Source organism: Fusarium tjaetaba (genome assembly GCF_013396195.1).
Source record: "Fusarium tjaetaba strain NRRL 66243 chromosome Unknown NRRL66243_c0000239, whole genome shotgun sequence".
Classification (NCBI taxonomy): Eukaryota; Fungi; Ascomycota; class Sordariomycetes; order Hypocreales; family Nectriaceae; genus Fusarium; species Fusarium tjaetaba.
Genome location: NW_023501435.1, coordinates 271197 through 287110, shown reverse-complemented (window position 1 = coordinate 287110; position 15914 = coordinate 271197). Strand labels below are relative to the sequence as shown.

The 15914-nt window shown below is 50.5% G+C and overlaps 6 protein-coding genes across 6 annotated transcripts; 3 read left to right on the top strand and 3 right to left on the bottom strand.

Annotated features, from left to right (window-relative positions):
- Window positions 1-1499: 1499 nt before the first annotated feature.
- Window positions 1500-4029, top strand: FTJAE_10373 (polyphosphate synthetase; the record flags this gene model as incomplete). The annotated part of the gene is made up of 3 exons (XM_037343208.1): window positions 1500-2021; window positions 2075-3691; window positions 3748-4029. The coding sequence occupies 3 exons, from the start codon at window positions 1500-1502 to the stop codon at window positions 4027-4029; spliced, it is 2421 nt and encodes an 806-aa protein (XP_037202635.1).
- An 858-nt stretch (window positions 4030-4887) lies between these two features.
- FTJAE_10372 (O-succinylhomoserine (thiol)-lyase) lies at window positions 4888-6702 on the top strand (the record flags this gene model as incomplete). The annotated part of the gene is made up of 3 exons (XM_037343207.1): window positions 4888-5070; window positions 5120-5866; window positions 5932-6702. The coding sequence occupies 3 exons, from the start codon at window positions 4888-4890 to the stop codon at window positions 6700-6702; spliced, it is 1701 nt and encodes a 566-aa protein (XP_037202634.1).
- A 180-nt stretch (window positions 6703-6882) lies between these two features.
- Window positions 6883-10005, bottom strand: FTJAE_10371 (minichromosome maintenance 4 (cell division control 54); the record flags this gene model as incomplete). The annotated part of the gene is made up of 3 exons (XM_037343206.1): window positions 6883-8741; window positions 8793-9668; window positions 9720-10005. The coding sequence occupies 3 exons, from the start codon at window positions 10003-10005 to the stop codon at window positions 6883-6885; spliced, it is 3021 nt and encodes a 1006-aa protein (XP_037202633.1).
- A 351-nt stretch (window positions 10006-10356) lies between these two features.
- On the top strand, window positions 10357-11090 carry FTJAE_10370 (coatomer zeta chain; the record flags this gene model as incomplete). The annotated part of the gene is made up of 2 exons (XM_037343205.1): window positions 10357-10468; window positions 10546-11090. The coding sequence occupies 2 exons, from the start codon at window positions 10357-10359 to the stop codon at window positions 11088-11090; spliced, it is 657 nt and encodes a 218-aa protein (XP_037202632.1).
- A 189-nt stretch (window positions 11091-11279) lies between these two features.
- Window positions 11280-12575, bottom strand: FTJAE_10369 (tRNA threonylcarbamoyladenosine biosynthesis; the record flags this gene model as incomplete). The annotated part of the gene is made up of 1 exon (XM_037343203.1): window positions 11280-12575. One exon carries the CDS (start codon window positions 12573-12575, stop codon window positions 11280-11282), a length of 1296 nt encoding a protein of 431 aa, XP_037202631.1.
- Window positions 12576-13348: 773 nt separating this feature from the next.
- On the bottom strand, window positions 13349-15808 carry FTJAE_10368 (conserved oligomeric golgi complex component 4; the record flags this gene model as incomplete). The annotated part of the gene is made up of 2 exons (XM_037343202.1): window positions 13349-14545; window positions 14597-15808. 2 exons carry the CDS (start codon window positions 15806-15808, stop codon window positions 13349-13351), a joined length of 2409 nt encoding a protein of 802 aa, XP_037202630.1.
- Window positions 15809-15914: the final 106 nt, after the last annotated feature.

The window sequence follows — 15914 nt, the reverse complement described above, 5'->3', positions numbered from 1 at the left end:
GAGTTTGGAGATGAGTGGGCAATACCCGAGCTACAGGGGTTGAGCAACGAGTGTACCTGTTTATCTACGCATATAGTAACGTTGAGGCCGATTTTTCGAGTTGAGGCTGTAGAAAAGAATCAAGGCCAAGTTTGTGCTAGGGTTGGATCTATACAAGTCTGGAGTTCGATGATGAAGCATCCTGACCACAAAAAATTGGGGCCTCCTGGATAGTGCAAAGAAAACATGATATATCTCCCATTAGCTATAGCTGGGTCTTTGCTTGTTATGAAGTGTCTCATACTGGTATCTCTATATCAGTTACTAATAATGATATTATCAAAGTGATCAACGTGCAGAGGTATAAACATTCACTCGCAACTTGAAAGTATAGGCACCTACGGAATGTGTGTGATCCAAACCATTTACATTTTTTATGATTTTTTACTACCTATGTCTTACTCCAGGCTAGCCAGGTCCGCCGCGGCCGTTCTTCCATACCTACGGAGTACAGTAACTAAGCTAAGTTCCATTGTTTGGGGGCTTCTCACCATAGGTGCTGTGCAACGTACCTTAGGTAGGTACTAAGTTAGGTAATTTAGGCATGCGCCAGCGTCATTTTACATGGAAGCTGAAAGTGCATGGACTACAGTACCTAACAAGTGAGTTGACCTTGTCCTATTCGACAATTGAGCCCGTCGGCACCTAAGCTTGTCAGAAAACATATTCCACGCACGTGTAAATGCAGGTTACCGGCATTGCACTACAATCCCCCACTGCCCAATTGCGAGAGTGGATCGATTCAGCAGTAACACAAGGTGGAGAAATATGTTGAGGCTCGGTGTCGGATTCGATACCCCTCGCTTCAGCAGCACCAGTTTTTCTCGTCGGACTCCCCTGTCCCTCCCTAGCCTCCCGTCGCCATTAAGTTTCCTTCAGTGACGTGCACGTTCCTGTAGCCACTAACATGATTCGCCAATCGTCTCAGGTTCAGAGCTTGTCTCGAACAGAGCTCTCGACCGTGACAACGCCAACTAGACCAATGTCGGCCTGTTGCTCCACCTAACGCTCGACCTAAAGTCAGTTGCTCGACGCCAACGATAACAAGACAAAGCGAAGCGACAAAAGAGTTCAGATCAGGCCAAGCAAGGCGAGGAAACCTGGAAACTTTTCTCGTACCTGCCGCACTGTAATTGACTTACAGTGCCACGGTTACCTTGCATATTCGTTAAAATAGTTCGTCCGTACCTGCCGACTCGGAAGCCCTGACCTGACCTGTTTTGTTACGCCTCGGTCATCTCGTAACTTTCGGCGACACCAAAAACATTGTCTCTCTCGCCCTCCTCTTCTCTTATTATCGTCACCAGGTAAGCCAGCAAAAGACCTGTACCATCAGCATTCGTCGATTGAATTCTTCGGCTGCCTCGTGGTCAAACGTCCCATATCTCGTCATCCATCATCAGCCTTTGCTATCAGAGCTCAATTCCTTGGATGTCGTATCCAGCTTCTTCAGTGCGCACATGCTGATCGTTCAAGACCTCAAGACACGTTCCAGAACCTGGCTCAGCACCCGCGACGGCAAAAATCTTTCTGTCCGACCCGGCGTCGTCGTCATGAAGTTCGGAGAGCAGTTACGCTCCAGCGTTATCCAGGAGTATCAATGGTATTATATCGATTACGATGGTTTGAAAAATGAGCTCAAGGGACCTACCGGCCCTTTGAAGGCCGGCAAGGGTCCAGAATGGACTGAGGATGACGAGACGCGCTTCGTCGAAAGGCTCGAGTTAGAGCTCGACAAGGTTCACACCAAGCAGAAGGTCAAGGCTATGGAGATTTCCCGTCGAATTGCTGTGAGCGAACGCGAAGTCAAGGATGTGGTTAATCGCCTGAATGAGCGTGGACTTGGCGAGAATGGCCCTAGCGAGGAAGAGTTCATGCTTCTCGAAGAGGACCTCAGCGACATTATAGCCGATGTCCACGACCTTGCCAAATTTGTGCAGCTCAACTACACCGGGTTTTACAAGATCATTAAGAAGCACGATGTAAGACCCAACCCATTGGAAACCACGTACCCGTTGCCTAACGAGAGTTCCAGAAAACGACCGGATGGCACCTAAAGCCCGTTTTCGATAGCCGACTCAAAGCCAAGCCCTTTTACAAGGAAAACTACGACGCCGCCGTCATCAAGCTGTCCAAGCTCTACGACCTCGTCCGAACTCGCGGAAATCCCGTCAAGGGTGACAGTGCTGCGGGTGGAGGCCAGGCCAACTTCATCCGACAAACGACTAAATACTGGGTGCACCCTGACAACGTGACGGAACTGAAGCTCATTATCCTGAAGCACTTGCCTGTTCTCGTCTTCAATGCCAACAAGGACTTCGACCCGGAAGATTCTGCCATCACATCGATTTACTACGACAATCCCGATACCTGGGACTTGTACGAAGGTCGACTGAAGAAAACTGAAGGTGCCGAGGCGATTCGACTTCGATGGTATGGAGGCATGAAGACAGAGACGATCTTCGTCGAGCGCAAGACTCACCGTGAAGATTGGACGGGTGAGAAGTCTGTCAAGGCTCGATTTGCCATGAAGGAGAAGAATGTCAACGCGTACATGAAGGGAGAACTGCTTCCAGCCGCCATCTTTGAGAAGGCACGCAAAGAGGGCAAGAAGTCTGAGAAAGCCATTGCTGAGGACGAGCGATTGGCCTCTGAGATCCAATACTCGGTCATTAAAAAGGGCTACAAGCCCGTATGCCGATCTTTCTATAACCGCACTGCGTTCCAGCTCCCCGCTGATGCCCGTGTCCGAATTTCGCTGGATACGGAGCTCACAATGGTACGGGAGGACAATCTTGATGGCCGTGTCCGCTCTGGAGACAACTGGCGCCGCATGGATATCGGTGTTGACTGGCCCTTTTCGCAATTACCTGCTGAAGACATTGAGCGGTTCCCTTATGCCGTCCTGGAGGTCAAGCTCCAGACGCAGTCCGGTCAGAAACCACCTGAGTGGGTTCGCCAGCTTATCTCATCTCACCTGGTGGAGGCCGTGCCCAAGTTCTCGAAGTTCATCCACGGTACGGCGACATTGTTTCCTGATAGAATCAACCTCCTGCCTTTCTGGATGCCTCAGATGGACGTAGACATTCGCAAACCCGTTACTCATGACTTTGGTATTCGACGGCCCGGGTTGTCAGGTACTACAAATACATCTGATGACGACGAAGAGCTTGACTCGGATGATGAGGAATTGCAGGCTTCTGGCCGCAATGGCACTAACGGCGAGTCGAGCGCACAGGGCGCTCGTGGTCTCCGTGAGCTCCCTCCTATTGACATGGAGGGCCAGATGACAGACCTTCCTGCGGCCGATGAAGACTATGCGATTTACAACTCCGATGACGAGTATGATGAAAGATACGAGCTGGCGCAAGCCAAGAGAAGTGGAGGATGGCGCTACTACTCGGCTTTGCTTTCTGCCAAGACTCGACATGTCAGACAGCATTTTGGGAAAAATGTGATTTCTGCGCTCAAGCTTGCTATTCCTGCGCCTAGAAGCACGCAGGTTGAACGCAGTGACCGGCTGCAAGCCTTGTTTGGGCACGATCCTATCCAGACTAAGAAGTTCAAGGCACCCCCCGGCAAGAAGATCTATGTGCCTGTACGCGTGGAGCCCAAGGTCTATTTTGCGGCTGAAAGAACATTCTTGGGATGGGTGAGTACTTTGACTTTAAAGTTGGTGTTCATTTACTAATACGCTTCGTTCGATAGCTCGAGTTTTCTATATATATCGGCACAATTGCTGTCACGCTACTCAACTTCGGTAGCCATCCCACACCTACCCATTTCTGGATTTCTGGCCTCTTTACTGTACTGGCTGTTGCAAGCCTCGCATACTCTGTGTTTACGTATCTCCACCGAAGTAAAGGCATCCGAGAACGTAAGGCCATTGGGTTCTACGATCGTTGGGGGCCAAGTATTCTCTGCATAGCTCTGTTCGTAGGCGTAGCTGCGAACTTTGGGTTCGAGGGTAAAGAGAGAGGCATCTGGTAGGGACAGGGAGTCTTGGTCTTGGTCTTGGTAGGCTTTGTTGCATGCATCTCTGTAGCGGTGTTTGAGATACAGTCTTGATGGGAGTGTTGTGTAAGGCTTGACTCGGTTCCCTTTTGTGTAATATGAGTTCCTCAGTTGAAGAGTTGGAAGTGATAGGTTAAGTGGCTAGTTTAGAAAGTTGAGTAATACGTTAGTGAGTCCGGCAAAGTTAAAAAGCATACAGAAGGGGCGGTATTCGTCACTAGTTGACGATTGACTCTCATCAGTCTTGGTGGATTTCTGTCATGTGTTGAGGATGGTCTTGATAATCTCAACAAGTCAGCCACCTTCACCAATCCTCTTTGCAATCCCTTCAACTTCCATTTCATCGATAGCATGATGACCCCAAGAATTTGAGTCCATGACCCTCTGCTCCCTCCGCGGCAGTACGGAGTTGCGTAGCCTCATTCCCACTAGTAGCCGCCACTGTAGCTCATAGCTTATAGCCCATCATATGATAGTTGGTATCCATGATTGGCGATACGCATAGTATCAACGCCAAGGCTGCCAACCTCCAAGGTTATATCTGATTCTAGGCCACGGTCTCTGTGAGTAAAGTGGCACTAACTAGCCCAACCTGGTAGCTTTACTGTGAAGGTCACTTTCGTGTAACTAACTAGTGCATGATTAGCGAGCAGGTCGAGGCCACTGGACACGGAAGCGACTAAATCCATAAAGATTCGAAGGATTGGTGCACTAGTCCGCGATACAGGAGGTATTTAAAGACTTTGGTGGTCAACTTGGACACGATGGTGTTTCTCGAACTGTATCACACAGCTCTACTCACTGCTCTGGACCTGACTAATTCACTTATATATCATGGTCATACTGAAGACCCAGTCCGAAGTTGGACATGCACCTCCCCCCCAAACTCCCTACAGTGTTATCACTAATCTTCCAGGATGGGATGTGGCGAGGGCCATTCGAGAAGGCGATCCTGCTCCTATGAAGAAGCTTGTTCACATATATCCTCGCTTCATGCCCACGCACTATTCTGCTCAAGTAAGTCCATATAGGTTTGAGAATAATGTACTGATGACGCTGGCTTTAGCTTGGGCATGAGATTGCAAAACGTCTTGGCCATACCGACAAGGCTGCGTTGGTTTATCTTAACCCTGCGGTATGGCCATATACTCTTCATCATATCACCCACGAGAACCGTGGAGACAAACGCTTGACAGTCCAAGACGCCACTCTCAAGTGCGTTGATATAACAGGCCATAGAGTATATATTATTCTCGTTAGTCCAACGGCCATGCCAGCTGCCATGCTCACTTGGCAGAATCCAGGACTCGGAGTCTCTATTCGTGGAGCTGAGGATCTTCTCAAAAGCATAGACACTATCAAGGAAGTTCCCTTTGATGCTGAAAAGGGCCCTATCCCATCTCCAACTTGGACTCCCGAGAGCGAAGCCCATGGTGATCTCCGGGCGAGGATCGTCGACCTTCTCCACCGTGCACCGGTTGATGCAAACAAGGTCAAGTGTACACCAAGCGATGTGTTTCTGTACCCGACGGGCATGGCTGCTATCTTCCACTCCAGCTCTCTGTTGGCAAAGCATCGACCTGGCACTATCGTCGTGCTGGGCATCGTCTTCCACAACACATACCACCATCTTATAGAAGAATGCCCGCAAGGATTGAAGCATTTCGGAAAGATTGATAAGCAAGGTCTTTCAGCCTTTGAGGATTGGCTAAAGCATGAGAAGGAAGAGGGAAGACCTGTGAGCCATGCATTTGTGGAGGTTCCCGGAAATCCAACCTTGGAAACTGTTGATACGAAACATTTGAAGGAACTAGTAAGCGGATCTCATATTGCCCTGCCCTTACTGCTACTGCGGGTGGACTTGCTGACATTCAATAGTCCGAAGAGTATGGATTCTTTCTCATCATCGACGACACAATCAGTGGTTTCGCCAATGTAGACGTCCTATCCAGCTCAGACGTCCTCCTTTCATCTCTCACCAAGTCCTTCAGTGGCTATGCCAATGTCATGGGCGGTTCCACCGTCCTAAATCCCACTTCTCCCCATTATCATAACCTTCGGGCTCTCTTCAAAGAGTCTCATCATAATGAGCTCTTTGCTTCCGATGCCAAAGTCTTGCTCTCCAATTCAAAGGACCTCCTTGAACGTACCAAGATTCTGAACCGGAACGCTCTCGCCATGGCCAATTTTCTCAGCAGAGCCAGCTTGGACCCAGACTCTCCTGTGGTCAATGTGCAATATCCTAGTCTACTTGGCAGCAAGTCAAACTACGATGCAATTCTAAGGCGAGCAACGCCAGAACTGCCAGAGCCTGGATATGGCTGTCTCCTCACAGTTGAATTCTCGACTGTTGAAGCTGCAACAGCGTTCTACGACAGGGCAGGCTTCTATCCGAGCCCTCATCTTGGCGGACATGTCACGATCATGTTTGCGTACAACATGGTCGTCTTTGGTAAGAAACCCGACGAGAAGGCGTATATGCATGAACTAGGAGTCAGGGAAGCAAGCGTGCGTATCTCGGCTGGTCTGGAAAATGAACAAGACTTGATCGACACTCTAAGAGATGCTCTGCACGTTGCTACTGAAGTCAAGAAAGGGCTCAGACCGGACATTAGCACCCCGGCACAGGTTTCAAGGCTCGTAGATTGACCATACACAGCATTAATCAAATTAAACATGTCCACGTCTATCTATCACCCACAAATATGCCCAACGCCTGACCCAGCCAGGAGGTTTATCATCGTACAACCTTTGATCCTAGTAACCCTCATCAACTCATCTACATGGTATATCATTCAACGGCGAGTGAGCCCCGTGCACTCATCATTTCTATGCAACAGAGGTCACTCTGCGGATGGTCCTTCTTGCTCCTTCGCCTGTGATCATGATGGCGCTCTCCGCCTCAAGAGCCCTCATCACGTCGTTGAATTCGGACTGTTCGACAGGAATGCTGGCGCCCTCACTCAGTCGGCGAGCAACATCAGTCCAACGCACGGTGTTGCCGCCAGCTGTCATGTCGTCCAAGAGGCGTAGGAGAGCGGTGCGTAGCTCATCGCGACGCTTGCGGTCAGCAGCACTTGTTCCCTCAGTGAGAAGACTCATATCAATACGCCCTTGAGCGTCTGTGGCGGCGGTCTTGAGAGCGCTCTGAATGAGACGATTGGCCTCGCGAACGTCGTCACGTGTGACAGTCTCAGCAAGGCGCATCTTGGCATGAGCTTCCGAGAGACGGATCATACTCTCAAGCTGACGGGTTGTGGCAGTGATACGCTTGTCAGCGGCACGGACATCTTGTCCAAGGGAGCGCATGGCAACATAGCACTCGACCAGCTCCTGAGCCGCTTCTTGTGAGATGGTAGGCTGAATCTTGGATCTCGCATAGGAGATATAGAGAGTAAGGAACTCGACTGGCAAAATATCATTCTTATTCGGAGCGGATTGGGGCTTGTCCTCGAGATAAAGCGACAATAGATGCTTGGCTAAGCGTCGATCGTTCTTCTCATCGGCATTGTCCAGGATGAGGTACACGAGATCAAATCGCGAGAGGAGGGTAGGAGGGAGGTCAATATTTTGAGGAACAGGAAGATCGGGGTTGTACCGACTGCCGATAGGGTTTGCTGAGGCGAGGATACTGGTTCGCGCATTGAGAGTGGTGATAATACCAGCTTTGGCGACCGAGACGGTCTGCTGCTCCATCACTTCATGGAGTACGGAGCGCGTAGCATCTGACATCTTATCAAACTCATCGATACAGCAGACACCACCGTCGGACAAGACCAGGGCTCCAGATTCGAGGACAAGCTGTCTTGTTTCTGGGTCACGAGTGACATACGCAGTCAACCCGACGGCTGAGGATCCCTTGCCACTCGTGTAAACACCGCGCGGGGCAATCTTGTGAACGTACGAAAGCATCTGCGACTTAGCTGTCGACGGGTCACCACAGAGGAGGACGTTAATGTCACCTCGATATTTGGGACTGCCACCCTTCTGGAACGTCTTGTTGGTGCCCCCGAAGAGTTGCAGCAGGATGCCCTTCTTGACGTCGTCCATCTCGTAGATCGAGGGAGCTAGGGAACGAGCAAGAAGCTCGTAGATATCATCACGGGCAGCTGTCTCCCGGATCTTCTCTTCGTCTTCAATCGTGATCTTTCGTGTCTCTTCGATGCCGTTCTCTCCAGCTTCAGCTTCCTCCTCGCCAGCGACACCGAGCGTAGAAGGGTCAGCGCCCATGCGCTTCTTATCGACTTTTTGAATGTGGAGAACGTCAACATATGTCTTGTGCACACTCTTGAGGGCACGCTGGCGGGGGTTGACACGAACAGGGCTAACACGAAAGATACCTGTCAACTCGACACGATCACCAGCCTTGCAAAAATCGACCAGCTCGTTATAAACGCAGACCGACACTGAATGAGGCGTCTGACCAGCAGGTACAGCATCAGGTGTCTCCTGAAGCTTGATGACCTGCTTGTCCTCAAAGGAACATCTGTTGTGCACGATCAACATGGAGTTCTTGGACTTGCAAATCTCACGAGGACACTCGGTGGGCTCGCGAATTTTACCACGATCTAGGCCAACATTGACAGAGTGGTTGCAAACATTGCAACGAAAGAAGGCATCTTTCATATCAGGAATAACGGGTGTTGTTCGGATAACGAGACCCTTGATGCTGATCAAGCGATCCATATCTGGTCCATGTTAGTCGAAGGAAGGGATAAGTATAGTAGAGTATAGCTTACCAGAGGGATTCAGATCTCTCAGGTTAGTGGTCTTGTCCAGACCAAATGGTCGAACCACGTAAATAGATGAAGCTACTTGATCCTCCAGCGAAGCCTGCTGTTGTTGATCTGCCTGTGTCCGGGGTGTAGGCGCCTCCTCGGGTCTATCTGAGCTGGGAAAGACGGGTTCTGAGCTCTGGGTGCTCTGCTGGGAGGCTTGATGGCCAGCGCTGCTCTGCGATTGACGGGTTCTCAAAGTCTCAGCCCGTGCAATCTCGACCATCATGTCATGAACGGACTGATCCATGACTGGCACGATTTCCTGGGGGTAGGCTTGAATTTGATGCCATAGCTTTCGGGTTGGTGGATATAGATTCAGGTCAGAGATATCAAGATAAAGTCGTGTCGTTCCCAAGAGCAGCATGTTCTCCAGAGCCTCCCAATATGGCTTTGACTCTGCATCAGGAGCGTTCTGGACGTCTTCATCTGACGCACCATCGCGGTACATCCGATACTTCTGTGTGAAGTTGCGAAGAAATTCCTTGAACGATGCGAAGGTATCGTCGATAGAGACAGTCGTGCCCCAGATAAGGCTTTGTCCTTGTCCACCAAGAACATCAGCCTCTGACGTATTGGGGTCCCTGTTCGCGAAAGAAGCGGCATCAGATCCATCAGCGGGGCCCTCGCGAACTACTCGGCCAGCATCGTCGAGAATCACACGCCGAGAAGCACGGGGCGTTCGAGTCGCATCGGAGTTGATATCGCCTCTACGGTGGGGTGCGGGGGTGCCGAGTTGAGAACCCAAGAACAAGCCGCTGCTCTCACTTCGAAGCTCAGATTGCTGTCGCAGTGACCTGCCAGGACTGGAGCTAGGATCATAGCGGACGGGCGAAGATCCTACAGTGGTCAATCAAGTGAAGATGAGCTCGATTGAGCCAGTTCTCTTACCTCCATGATGGGCCGGTGTGGTTGGGTTTGCTCGAGGTGTTCTTTCAGGATCCAGGTCGCTTTGAGTATGGGCATCGCTCTGGCTATTCGTCATATGACCAAATGGCGAAGACACATCTCGGGGGAGATTATTCTGGTTGCTTGGTCCTGGTGACGAAGACTCGTAGTGGTAGGGGCTCGAAGGGGCATCGAGCTGAGAGTTTCCTCGACGGGGGGTCTCCGAATTGCGAGCAGCACGACGAGGAGTCACTGAGCTGCGTGTCGACCTTTTCGTAGGCGACGACATTTTCGTTTTGGAACGTCTGAATGTTTATGCCAAAGAAGTTGGAACAAGTGACTTGGCTTGACCCTTGTCTTTTGCTACTGTTGATGTTGGGAGATTGGTAACAAAGATGAGGGGCCGCGCAGGGATTGGCTGGGCGACGGGTCGCGTCTCCTTTTTTCAGACGCGTAAAGTGTTTGACGCGAGGGGTTGCTTCCATGTCAGGGAGCTTCTGATAAGATAAGACGGTCGGCCATGCGGAGCGGTCAAACATTGGTCCCGGGTATCCCTAAGTGTGGCATTGTTGGCATCTGGAGGGGCCACCATTGAAGGAGAGCACTTACAAGCCAACAAACACCACAGCAGATTGCAATCATGGCCCCTGGGATGTCACTTTTCTCGGTTCAGGCCATCCTGATCCTCAGCACTGAAGATGGGTCTCGGATATTCGCAAAGTACTTCCAGCCACCTCATTCAGCACCTAATGGTACTTTCATCCTCCCCTGAGCTTCCCTCGTTATGCTGCCAGTGAGCGCAACGACAGCTGACAACTGTTACCAACAGCTCCCACAAGCTTCTCAGCCAACCCCTACTCCGATGTGAAGTCGCAAAAGGCTTTCGAGAAGGGTCTTATCGACAAGACTGCCAAGCAGAATGGCGATATCATTCTTTACGATAACCGAATTGTGCTGTACAAGATGGAGTCAGATGTCATGATGTATGTTGTTGGCAGTGTCGACGAGAACGAGATTCTGCTATACAACACCATTCTCGCTCTGCGGGACTCCCTCCACATCCTTTTCAAGTCAGTTCCTTTCTTTTTTGAGCCCGCGCAAACCATTGAAGCACCGCTCACACAGTACTACAGACAATCCGTTGACAAGAGGACAATTGTCGAGAACTACGACCTTGTTTCGCTAGCTATTGATGAGATTGTCGACGACGGCATCATTCTTGAGACTGATCCTACTATCATCACCCAGCGCGTTAGTCGAGCACCCACTCAAGACATGCCCGTTGGCCGCATCGACCTTAGCGAACAGGGCGTCAACAACTTGGCGCAGCTAGGAAAGTCCAAACTGGCGGACTGGCTCCGTCAGGGTCTGTAGAGATGGGAGCGGGTTTATGTGTGGAGAGTCAGGAGTTTTGTCGTTATTCAGCGCCGCATGCAAAACCAAAATCAAAAGAGGTAGACGACGCGCCAGTGGTCTGGTCTGGTCTGGTTTGGCTGACACCGGGTCAAGAAACGGAGGTTTTTTTTTATACAGGTGTGCTGGTGTTCTAATTGATATGATCATTCATGCTCTAGTCTCTGAAGCCGCTTTGCGGAGCCGGTTCATGACCGCCGCTGCGATATCACTTCTATCTTCTATACCATCAACAAAGATGGTGTCTGCACCTCGTCGATCAAATTCCCGGAGCGCTGCGAAAAGACCTCTCGCAATTCCTTCAGTGCCTCTGCCCAGATCGATATCCAAGATCTTTCCTATTGGCTGCTCCTTTTCGTCCAACAGATCGCCTTCGTATACTTGGAATGGCGAGTCATCCTCATCCGCTCCTTGTACGTCAGTGAGATGGTGAAAGCTGGCGCATCGCAGACCAGCCCCTGACTTCCATCGCTGGGTGCGAATAACCCCAACAACCCTGCCCCTCCCCTCATCGTTGCTAGCATGGCCGTTGACCGCCCCATTGGTCGCCTTCAAGTCGAAAGAAGCTATTCCATTGACCCCTTCTTTGAAACTCGACTCGTAAAGCACTACTGTTGCCTTTGGACTGTAGTGCTTGTACTTCATCCCTGGAGCCCGAGGTGCAGCCTTTCCCTCTTCGCTCTTGTCTTTATAAGCTATTGATACATTCTCCCAGCCGGGGCAGCTTCGTAGCTCATCTATACCGATACCTCCAGGACGAAGGACGACGGGGGGGTCACACAGCCCATCCACAACAGTACTCTCCACACCCACTTGACAGTGTCCACCGTCCAAAATGAGCTCGATCTTCCCGTTGAGGTCGTCCATTACATGTTGTGCCGCTGTGGGTGAAGGTTTGGTGGAAGCGTTGGCGGATGGTGCCGCCAGGGGTACACCAGCTAGCTTGATAAGAGACAAGGCGAGGGTTGAAGAAGGCATTCGCACGCCAAAGGTTTTGAGGCCTGCTGTCACCTCAGGTGCTAGTTTCGACGGTGCCGGGTTAGGTAGAAGAATAGTCAGAGGTCCAGGCCAGAAACGCTCTATCAAAGCCCTGTATCGTTGAGGTATAGGATCAGTTGTATCGCTGCAACCGATATACTGTCGTAGCATCTCTAGGTCGCAAACGTGTGAAATGAGAGGGTTGTCTGAAGGCCGTCCCTTTGCCGAATAGATTCCTTTAACTGAGGGAGTCCGAGTAGCATCTGCACCAAGGCCATATACAGTCTCTGTCGGGAATGCGACAGGCGTGTCCTTGGTCCGTAGCAGGTGAGCAGCATCTTGCAGAGCCTCAAGAGCGGGTTTATTTTCACAATGAACCTCCCAGTGATTCAACTTTGCGAGTCCATCGCCAGGTCGAAACTGGCCTAGGGAGCCCTTGCTCGGGACTTTTACTATCCTTGTCTCCATGGCGGGCGCAGCTGGAGAGCCAAATGTTTGTGATGTTAGTGGTGTTCTCAATATCGGAGAGGGGTAGGTAATTTTTTGTAAATCTCGCTTTAGAAAATAGTAGATGGTGTTTTCTGAAAGTATAGGCGTTAGCAAATATCTTGGGAAACCATGATATTGAGGTCTGTGGCTCGGAGTTTGTGATAGTTGGGTGATAGAAATTTTCATCACACTGGGCCTCATGCTCACTCATCATGACGAGCTAAAATGGAGCTTCTGGCCAGACTTTTGATGGTTGAGAGTGACTCAGAGCAGGGCAATGCCCAATCCAAACTGCTGGACTTGGGTACTAAGTTCGGCGGGTGCCTGAGGTCTGGTGCCCCTAATGTCGGCTTTGTTCAGTGGCAGGCCACTAAAAGTTCAAGCCTACCTTAGGTAGGTATGTATGCTAAACGAAGGATATCAAGCATGTGCGAAAAATGATTGTCTAGAGAAGGCAGTTTGCTGCAAGGTTTGACACCAATAATGGCTTTTTTTTTTTTATCCTTTTTTACTTTTTTAACTTATCCTGGTGCTCTTGATTTATGAAAGTCAAGGTAGTTTCAATTACAGTCCGTCAGATTCTAAATGATTAGAGACAAGTTAGCATCAGTGGCTATCAATGGCTCACCAACCATAAACTACGATATACTCGCTTGCATTAATTCTACTATTACATCTCTTTAGACTCTCTCATTTTTTTCTCTATAATCAACGCCGTCTCTTTATGTCCTTGAATATCTTTAAATGTCATCTCATCCTCTTACCAAACTTCGCGCCCGCCTCCTCTCCTCCTCAGTTAAAACCCACTCGATGGCATCGTCTTCCCCATCTTGGGCCATAATCTCGTCCCATTCGTCATCTTCCATGTTGGCGACCATGAGTATTTGCAGGACCTTGGCGAAGACCTCTCTCACGGCGTAGTCGCCACGAGATACGATGTCTACTAAGGCGATAAAATCACGCTCCAGTCTGATTGCACCAAGAGCATTTGTGCGGCCCGCATAGCCCATGATCTTCTTCTCCCATATCTTGGAGAGGTAGCGTGCTGTGGTGTCAAGGAGAGTGGTGTATGTCCCAGGTGTCATCAAACGTGAAATTGGCTTCATGAGTTGATCCCAACCGTGCTCGAACAGTCGTGGAACTTGTTCCATGAGTTCATCTTCGTCTTCGTCGTTCTGCTGCGCTATATCTGCAATGTCGTCCTCCGACAGGGTGTAGTCCGCATCACGGAATGTATCTGTCAGGACCGGCCTTAAGCGGAGCTTGACAACCTGGTTGAAGAGCACCTGGATTCCCTCGTTGAGCAGCTCGGTCGTTTTTCCGATGAACGAAGTCTGAAGAGTGTGTAGTGCGTTTGCAACAAAGATAACATCTCGCTCAAATGGGAACGAATCCTTGAGGGGCCCGTTTTGGGCATCACCGTTGGGCAGATGACTCGATTGCCCTATCCGTCCCGTGATAATTCGAGTCAAATACTCGTTGGCCATGTCCAGACTATTGATAAGAACGATGAACTGGATGATCTTGTCCTCAGGTGGGAATCCTCCCTGGACGACCGGTCTGGGATACGATTCATCTCTCATCTTGCGCTGGATCATACCAACAAAGTCGGAGCCAAGCACTCGGCCAACTGTCGGGACGACAGAAGCAATGACATCTCTTTGTGATGTTGAAATAGATTTCTGAATGACTGCATTCACAATGTACATGACATCGTCCACCGCTAATATAATGTACGGGGCATTGCCCTCGATCTGCCTGCTCAGGCTTAATGACAGACCAGTAGGATACTCATCCAGCTGGAAGGCCTTTTCGACTGAACGGCGGAAGAAGAAAGTAGTCATGACGTTGTAAGGGGATGTGAGCTTGGTAGATACTTTTCGGTATAGATTAGATTTGACAAGTACGTCTGGTATGACAAGAGGCGCCTCATCTGGTGTGTCGGAGTTCTGAGACGCATAAGTTTCTGGTTATCTCGGAGATTGAATAGTCAAACATACCTTGCATTTGCCGGCGAGGAATCGAGTGTACAATGACCAGCGTCCAAGCATCACCGCAATCTCACTCAGGAGGCCATCAACTTCTCTCATATTGACACCCTCATCCTCACTTTCTCGGGGATTGTTGCCTACCCCTATGGCTGGCGACTTCACCCTTGGTGTGCCACCACGAGGGGGCTGGGGTAAGAAGCTCTGGACTAGAAACGAGAATGGGTAGCTTCTGACGTCGGTAAGTTTCCTATCAATTTCTCTTTCATCGCTCCAGGTGTCGACAATGATACCACCCTGGACATCCGCCTCCATCTGTAAACGTTCAATGACGCGAACCATTTTTCCAGAGCCATAATGACGCTCTACAAGCCCGCCGTGACCTTCGACAATCTGAGCGATGTGCTCAAACAACTTCGTCAAGGCGTTAGCATAAAAGAAGCCTTCCCTACGCTGTCCGTTCATGGCATCTTTGAGTGTCGCTCGAGCGGTTCCAGCGACTCCCTGGCACACATATCTTCCGTAGACATCTAATCCGACCTCAGCTCTTCCTATCAGGGGAAAGAGCTTGAAAAATCTAGTGACTTTCGTGCCATCACTCTCCTCCGCCGCCTTTTCAAACTCCCTCAAGAAGAGGCCACATAAACTCTCCTTGGCTTCTTCCAATGTCACCCATGGCGGGTCGGGGACTTCGACGCTGGGCACTATGCCAACAGCGAATGAACCTTTTGTGATCTCTTCTGGGACCTTGCTTGCTCTCGATATGTATCCAGCAGCAGCCTCCCAGTCTTGGGGCGCTCCCATGGAACCCACCACGCCATTTACACAAGCCTTGAGCTCCGCGACCTGTTCCACCACACCCAGCGTTTCCTCGACTCTGCTCTTTTCAAGGTCCAACTCTTTGACTCTGTCACTCAGTCGACCAGCCGTATCTGCTGCCGTTGCTAGCATATCATTCCCAATTGAACGTGCGGCGATGACCTGCGCTCCCAGTCCAGCCCGCAGCAGATCCAGCCGCCCCAGATCGCGGGATAGATCAGCCTGTGAAGCCACGAGAGCATCGAGGCGGGACGTTATAGAAGCCTCGTGGGCATGCAGCGAGGCGAGCGCTTCACGAATCTCGGACTCGGTGTTGGCATTGTCAAGGGACGAAGTAGAGACAGCGACTGGTGTTTCGACGACGGGGTGTTCGCTATTGGAAATGCCGTTTTGAAGGCCTGACATTGTCGTTAAGATGTCCTGATCCGGCGGCGCATTTCTGCCTTCTGCTTCTTTTTCTCTACGTTCAGGGCGAATGAAGAAGAGACGTGTGGCTTACAGCGCAAAGGGA